The sequence below is a fragment of the Salvelinus sp. IW2-2015 genome, linkage group LG1 (genome assembly GCF_002910315.2).
Source record: "Salvelinus sp. IW2-2015 linkage group LG1, ASM291031v2, whole genome shotgun sequence".
NCBI lineage: Eukaryota > Metazoa > Chordata > Actinopteri > Salmoniformes > Salmonidae > Salvelinus > Salvelinus sp. IW2-2015.
The window spans coordinates 761,855-770,748 of record NC_036838.1 but is presented as its reverse complement, the minus strand read 5'-3'; the positions used below and the strand labels follow the sequence as shown (position 1 = coordinate 770,748).

At 40.4% G+C, this 8,894-nt stretch overlaps 1 protein-coding gene across 1 annotated transcript in view; it reads right to left on the bottom strand.

Moving 5' to 3' along the window:
- LOC139022646 (VPS10 domain-containing receptor SorCS1-like) overlaps nt 1-8,894 on the bottom strand; it is a 498,675-nt gene that overhangs the window by 339,268 nt on the left and 150,513 nt on the right. The window contains exon 3 of the mRNA XM_070447728.1: nt 5,391-5,490. Coding sequence (XP_070303829.1) covers nt 5,391-5,490 — 100 coding nt within the window. The remainder of the gene's footprint in view (nt 1-5,390; nt 5,491-8,894) is intronic.

Below are 8,894 nucleotides of genomic sequence, written 5' to 3'. Positions count from 1 at the left end.
TAAAGCTACGTTCAAACAACCACGTGGTGAACAACACGACTGTGAGCTACCTTTCTGGTCGTGGCTAGTAGGCTAAGGCCCAATCTCCGGTGTGGATGGAAAGAAGGCTTAGAATGTAGAAGCTTGAGGCGGTATTTCGATAGCTCGCTCCTTCATCCGAGCTGATGAGCACACTGCTCTCAACTCAGGGTCTGTCAGCACCATTATCTGGAGAGAGGGAGACGGTGTGGATGGAGAGAGAGAGAGAGGGGTGAGGGTGAGAAGGAGGAGATGAGAGGGATAGAGAAGAATAGAGCAGAGTTAAGAGTAGGAGGAGGAAGATTGAGAGAGAGAGAGAGAGAGAGAGAGAGAGAGAGAGAGAGAGAGAGAGAGAGAGAGAGAGAGAGAGAGAGAGAGAGAGAGAGAGTTAGAGAGAGAGAGAAGAGAGAGAGAGCGGAGAGAGAGAGAGAAGAGAGAGAGAGAGAGAGAGAGGAGAGAAGGAGAGAGAGAGAAGAGAGAGAGAGAGAGAGAGAGTGGAGAGAGAGAGAGAGAGGAGAGAAAGAGAAAGATGAAGGCTTAGCCATGTTCAGCACTCCAGGGTCTAGTGGTTGGTATGCAACATGCTTTACTAGCGCTAACAACTTCACTTTGTTTAAAACTTCATTTTAACAATGTTGCCTCTCGCGCTCTGTTGCCATGTTTTTTGGCCTCTCCAGTGCACTCACAGGTCTGTTCTTTGGTGCACTTTGGCTTCCAGTCACCCTCTCCGATATATTCCTTTAATGAGATAGAGGTGGTTCAGAATACCTCTTGTGGATCTATAAGTCAACACCGAGGGGCACAACACAACTACAACAATAAGTTGCATGGTAAAGAATTGCTAAGTTTTAAGAGTATAACTGTTGATCAATATCCTGTTATGCTATGGTATTCTGTAACACACCTGTGTAGCCAGAGAGAACTCCACAACTTGCCGTTTACCAAGCATGACTACAAGTCGAGGCAATGCAATTTGTTTTGAACAATATCTAAATCTGTGATAAGAAAGAACAMATATTTGTGCAATTAAKAATCATGTCTTAGTGGAATGCTCAATGTTACCACAGCGGGAGGAATTGTATTTCCATGCTARGAATAATACAGCCTCTACWTTMATTTMGTCTTGAATGCAGWGAAAATGTAAATGTGTTGTTGCATATTTGTTAGAAATGAGCCTCTTGAGAAAGGAACGACAGAGCAAGATCTGTAAAACTAAAATCATAATAGGATCACAAATGTACAGTACATATTGAGTATAATTCTGTAAATTAGAGTAGATGTTCATAGTATAAAACCTAAGATTCTGATAAAGCTGTCACGTTGGCATGAATGATTCGGGAGACAGACGCAGGAATGTGTAATAGGGTTTTTTAATTAAGCCCAAATTACGGTGTGCCGTGTAAACGAGGACGAAGACCAAACAAACACTAAACAAAACACAGGGTTGAAACCCAAACAAAAAGAGCGAGGAGTACCTTGATTTAATAACACACGCGCRCAATGATTAACACASGGGACGAGACCCGTAATCCTCTGCGCAATCCACAAGGGCACGAAAGCCCAAAACACACAGCACAGGTACTCACACGCACCAATGGACATTGTAACAATAACCGGCAAAGACAATGGTGAACAAAGGGTATACTTATACAATTACTAATCAAATGGGAATAGGGATCAGGTGTGCGTAATGACGGATCCGTTGGGATCCGTGACAAAAGCYCTTTGTTTGGAAGCCTGTATGATATATAATATGAAAAACTAGATTGTAACAAAATCTGACCTCATTGGTTTAGTATYTATATCTTGGTATAATATKATTTATCTGTGGGGGGGAAGTAATGCATACATTTGCATTACAGTTCATTACTTTCAAAACACAGAAATATCCCTAAAAAGCATTTCCCATATATAGAACCATGGATATTTTCTCTCAAAGTAATCCATAGATATATTGATTAGTAAGACATACATAGCTCAAATATGCTTTCTCTTTGCGATGTAAAGCAATAAGACATTAACCTGACACCTGTCTTTAATGATAATTAACTACTAAACCCAGACAGAAAAAGGAGAAGGGAAAAGCGTGACTTGGATAGTGTCACAGCCCAAACTGCTGTGTTTTCTTTCCCTGCAACAGATTTGAATTGGAAAAAACAGCAGTGCATTTGTCACTGACAAAAATAACACCCTCTTTCCCCAGCTTAACTAGGAATCCTCCCCACCCCTCTTTCCCCCGTTTGAACTAGGAATCTCCCTGGTGGTGATTTAGATAAATTGCTTTTCATTAAAGTTAAAAAAACAGACTGCGGACTCTGTGCCAGTTTTATTTTTTTATTTTTTTTTAATGATTTATTGTTTATTGTTGTTCGCCGACCATCGAATTTTGCATTCATGGTCCTCACTGAGGGACGAGGGACTGCGAAGGGCCCCGTCTATTTCTCCCAGTGTCTTAGGGCCTTGTCACATGAAATTAAATAGTTTCTAATGTCAGGTCTAATCATTTTTCATAATATTGCATTAATCGACAGCATTTATTATGAGTGGAAATTGTATTTCACCTTGCATTTTTTAATCTTCTGTCAGAACCTTTCTCTCTGTCTCACCACTTAGAGGSGAAAGTACAAATGCTAGAAGTCCTTGAAGGGTCTGGGTGGATCAATGTTTCTTCACCACTGAACAGGGAGACACTGAACGTTTCTCAGCTCTCTAATAATAATTTAGGCRAGTSCTTTTCAACCAGGYTTCCTTTATATTTACTGTAATACACTTCATATTAAGACCTATCTCTATTGAGGGCTTGTTGTATAGCTGTGGGTACAGCTGTACTCTGTATATCCCCTATATCACTGCTGCATATATTGGTAGGTGTAATATTACACTTTGTATGTTGAGAGTAAAAGGAATTGGAGAAGTCTGGAAATGTATTAACTGCCAAAGACGATGAATCTTTAACCAGCCTGATTTAATTTCCTGCACGGTAAATATTATTTGCCATGTGACATATTCAAGAATAAACCCTGTTCAAACATGATTTATCTTACAAAATGTAGAAAAATGTATTGGACAAATACCATAACCGGACTAAAAGCCTTCTCGTAACCCATCTCTCAGTAGATTTAATGAAATTCCTTTCAGAGATTGTTTATGTGGCTCATATGGATATTGGCCATGTCCATCTGTTCCTGAATCAGTTTTAACAGGCACTAAGTTCCAGAATGGGAGCTTACGTAACAGTCCACAGCATCGTGAATAACTTTTACATCATCAAATATACCATCGCATCGCCGGGTAATTAAGATTTTGCTCCGCATCCACTTGGCAATTKATCACCCGTGAACAAAGAGGAGTGAGGTTGGTAACAAAGCTTMGATCAATACAGGTTGGAGGGATAACCTCKGCATGTTATCTGCTGATGTTCAGCTAGTTGGTGGGAGTCCAGCAACCGAGCTAATCGTCAAGAGAGGAGTGCCATAGCCATTGCTGTGTTGTCTGAGGGGCTGCAGCCTGCTGTTGGATGGTMCTCGAGCCATCTGATGACCACAAACAAGGGGAGGAGAGGAGGAGAGGAATTCTCACGGCAGATTAATCTTGTCAAACACAGATCAATTGTGGCCTATCTGTGAGGTATAAAAAGGCTAAATTCCAATGAATTGGGACATCAATCTAGTTGCAACCATAGAAATATAATGTCTATTCATTCTATGTCTATTAATTATATGTATATGTCTAGAATGATACTCTTCATYATTAGCAGTGGTTGTGAGTCAAACCGTGCAGAAGACCTCGGAATAAGGCTGAACATGCATAAGGACAATTCATGATGCGTGTCGTCTTTAAAAGCTTGAAGATAAATGTCAGCAGCATCATTCAAATCTATTATCTGCTCTTAGAAAKGTCAAGCCTCTGGATKTGTTCCTTYAGACATCATGGGAGAATATAGTCGGTGACCTTAACAGAATCTTKTCGTGAGRAAAACAATTGTCATGCTATATTCACGTGGGAGAAAAATCACCCTTGAGGCATTAAATACACAAATATATTGTCGCAACGATTTAAAGGTCATTACTGCCTCATCTCAACAGATATAGAGATAATCCTCTTCGTGTTTTTCATGCTATACASCCATATGTTATGCTTGGCCACTGGAATGCAATGAGGAGAAAATGGCCCATCTTATCCAGTAGAGAGTTGGGCTCATCCATCGATAATGAGATAAGAGATAAAGTGAGGAGCCTTGTGGATCGGTGGAAGCCAGAGGTCAATAGTGGGCATCTGGACATGATAGGATCTTGTTGCCAGCTTCTACTACAACGTAATTCCCAAACTTGGGTGAAGAAAACTCCAAGATCCTCAGTCTATCACCATAAAAAGGAGATGATAAGGCCCTTGGCAGCGAATCTGCTGCCTGTCCACGTATCTYGTGTGTCTTTGGMYTGGTTAGCCTATATCCCTTTACCTGGGAAATGTGCTTGGTGGGCATACTCTACCTTCAACTAGACTATAGGCTCTATCGCTAAGTCCGGCCGGCCAGTGGGAAAATAGTCACAGGGTCAGAYCGAGGTATTACTGAGTCCAAGGCTGGCGCGGGTTAAGTCCATCAGCTCGGTATCCCACAAGCCCTCTCTTTCCCTGGAGGGATTTTCAGGGTCAGCGCTAGAGATCTATGGACTGATTTGACTCTCTTCAGGAGGCCCAGGAAGCCAGCTGGGTCCCTTTTCCCTTCACATTACCAACAGAGAAAAGTTTATTCATGGACGGTTTGCTAGTGAGGGACCTTAACATGACCCGTATAAAGGTTTCAGCGGAGACTGAGACACCTGTGTTATAATGTGGAATAGATGGTCTGCTTCCCAAAGTAAAATGAAACTTTGCTCAGAGAAGATGCTCCTACTTTTTATAATGAGTTTTGCTTCAGCATTTATCTACAAACCAACAAGATTCTTTCTTGAATACGTTTTGTCTTTCTAACGGGTCTTTGTGGTCTCTGTGTTGTGTCGCGGTAAATGTTCTGAGGCTWTAACTACAGTGTGAGTAAGTGTTGCTTGGTAACAATCTTGAATTGATTTTCTAAGTCCAGGCAAACTGCCAGTATAAGGCAATGTAAGCTAAATATGGTCATTACACTTTGGTTATTTCACGAACTACAAAAACATTTAAAAGCTTGAAAGAAAATATTTATTCAAACCATATTTATTTGAGTCTACCGTCTAACCTTAACATTTGATTTGATCAGAGTGAACAAATAGCGGCAGCAGTGAATGGACAATGAACAATTCAGTTCCACTTAACTCAACTAAATGTAATTAAGTCCTTCTGAGTCTTAGTCATTACTGTGTTATTGAAAATCACTCTTTTGAAGTTTGTCTTACCTTTCTCTTGTTGGATGGACAGACATACAGGTAACTCAGCACCGTCTTAGATCCCACTTTGTCATTCATCCTCTCATAGGTGGAGCCATAGTCTGTTGATCTGTAAATGAAAGAAATGTGTTTAGACTGAGAGAAATATATTTTTATTTATTTATTTACCTTTATTTAACCAGGTAGGCTAGTTGAGAACAAGTTCTCACTTACAACTGTGACCTGGCCAAGATAAAGAAAAGCAGTGCGACACAAACAACAATACAGAGTTACACATGGAATAAACAAGCGTACAGTCAATAACACAATAGAAAAAAAAATAAAGTCTATATACAGTGTGTGCAAATGGCGTGAGGTGGTAAGGCAATAAATAGGCCATGGTAGCAAGTAATTACAATTTAGCAAATTACAGACAGACAGGCAGTCCAATGTATAGACAGACAGACGTACAGACTTATAGACAGTGGTTATGTACCAACACCTGCTTCCAACCACAACCACCTCTTAAGGTAGGTTTATGACCTGGTTTAATGATCTTGGCTTTGAACCATGTCATGTGAAATAGCCCTGTTATTGTACATCTTACAGTACTTGGCTTTCTCACCCTTATTACTATAGGAATCTAGAGTGCTCAAGGGCCTTTGATTCTATAACATGCAAACTAAATATACCATGTTGCACAGAGCAAAAACCATTCCTGTGTTATAACACCAGCATAATGAAAGAGGTTAATCAGTCATTGATAGGTGCTAATGGAAACAAACCATTCACAGATGCCTGGGGGCCTAACACCTTTAGTAATTGATGACTACTTTGAAATGAAATGTGCAAAAACATGTGGATGTTGCCCGGAATCCAGGAGCCTGGGAAAATGTAGCAATAGGAATGAGCTGTTAGCTGACAGGCACGTGAACAGGTATGGCTCTACCTGTGCAGAGCACATGCCCCTTTGCCCTTTCAGTCTCCAAAGTGCCCTTTTCAGTGGAAGTATAATTTTGCCCCAACCCAATTTTTTGTTGGTTTTATAAAAAATTTGTCGTTCTTGTTCTTCAAAATTCAAAAGGCACTCGCACATCTGAGCAATCTTTATTGCAGTTGCATGGTAAAAGTTGAACAAGATGAAGGAAAAAGGAAACCGCACACTGCTCTTGATAGTATCATTAATCTTTAATGAGTTTACATATCAGCCTCACGACCTTCGTCAGAGCTTTTGTGAGTTTTTCTAAATTAGCACTCTTATGTAGACCTAGCCCCACCCACATCCGTTCCACACATYGAAAGGGGTTGGAGGCGAAGGAAAAACAAATAAGTGCTACCAAATATAACAGTATGCATTTCATAAATATTCAAATAAAGTGTGTAAATAAGACGTATTCAACACGTCTGTAAAACCACAATGAGGACATAGCAAGTTGTATCATTGGGTACATCGTACGAAAAACATCAGAGTAATCTTAAGTAGGGACATAATTCATGTTCAAATTCACAACATAACATACATAGGCATTTCATCATTAAGTCCTTTAGGAAATAATGTCTGGAGGGGGAAAATCCAAAAACATTCTCTTTTACTCAGAGTATTATTAATAATACCACCTCCCCTGTATGATATCTTAACTTTCTCGATGCCTCAACATCTAAAAGGTAGAAATGTCATGCTTTAGGTGATTAAAATGTACTGCGACTGGATAATCCCTGTCGTTTCTCCTGATTTAACTTTTATGTTCACTAATTCTCTGTTTGAGAGGACGAGAGGTTTTACCTACATAGCACAGCCCACATGAACATTTAATAATGTAAATAACATGGGTGGTTGTCACGTTCTGACCTTAGTTCCTTTTTTATGTCTTTATTTTAGTTTGGTCAGGGCGTGAGTTGGGGTGGGCATTCTATGTTGTTTTTCTATGTTTCCTGTTGTAGTGTTTGTTTCACATTTCAGGACTGTTTCGGTTTTCGGTATTATTCACTTTGTTATTTTGTATTTTTCAGTGTTCAGTTTTAATAAACTAAAAATGGACACTTACCACGCTGCGTATTGGTCCGATCCTTGCTACTCCTCAGACGATGAGGACGAGAACCGTTACAGAATCACCCAACAACACCGGATCAAGCAGCGTGGTAAATTGGAGCAGAGGATTATGGACTCATGGACATGGGAGGAGATATTGGACGGTAAGAGACCCTGGGCACAGGCTGGGGTATATCGCCGCCCGAAGAAAGAACTGGAGGCAGCGAAAGCTGAGCGGTGGCGATATGAGGAGATAGCACGGCAGCGCGACACGAGAGGCAGCCCCAACATTTTTTTGGGGGGAGCACACGGGGAGTGTGGCGGAGTCAGGTTGGAGACCTGAGCCCACTCCTCGTGCTTATTGTAAGCAGCGCGTTACTGGTCAGGCACTGTGTTATGCGGTTAAGCGCACGGTGTCGCCAGTACGCGCCCATAGCCCGGTGCGCTATAGGACTGGCATAGGAATCTCTTCATTATAACCTAATGTTCGCTAGTCTTAACTTCAACTTCTTTTACTTCCTTCAACACATGTTCAACGATTAATAGCATTAAATCTAAAGAACATTTGTTGACGATTTCTGAATGAAGTTTTGTTGTTTTTCCCTATTGTTGGCTCCTCTGTATTCTCAGTCCTCTTGGAATGCGCTTGTTGTGCCAATACTCGCTAAGAGTGGTGCCATGCAGGAATAAACACGTTTCTTTCTCTCGGGTTCTGGAGTTGGATTTTAAGTTCGACAGTGAGTCGAGTGTGCGAGCAGAAATGGGTTGTCCGTGTTGGAGGTAGGGATTAGAATCTTGTTGGCATCTTCTTGTGTGATTGTAAGGGAATACTCCCCTGAAATGGACAAAAATGAGTGGGAACTTATTGGCACCGTACGAAACATATACACAATGTCCAATACCACTCAAATGGCCGCATTCATTCAAAGCTTATGGCAAATGTCATATGGCAAATGCCAAGTGTCACACAGCAAAAATCCAATAGATGGCGAGCGCGCTCCGCAGTAAATTTTCATATTGTAAATGCACATCAAGTCAAGACCCAAGGGTCAAATTTTGAAAATTAAAAAAAATAATCAAAAACTTATCTGCTTTCCGGACCGTTTTTCGAAATTCTTTCGTTTTTTTTGTCAATTATACATGTATAAGAACTGTATGAACATACTTTGTCATATTTTATTGTCATATTTTTTTACTTGTCCATAAGGCATATGTTTTGTCCTTTGCAATATGATTTCATAGGAAGTCAAAAGTCCCAAGTCAAAAATCAGTGAACCATTGCCAAATGCCATAAGAAATGTCCAAATGTAATATGAAAGTATTGAAAGTGCCAAATCAGGATGTTATGTTCATTTGCCATGTACGATCATAGGAAGTCAGTTTCCAAACCAAAAGTCAGTGAACCATGTCCAAATGGCATTTTATACTGCCCAATTGATATATAGCACTATGTTAAGCCATGAATCAACCTAGATGGTCTATTTGTCATGTATGATGAGGGAGAA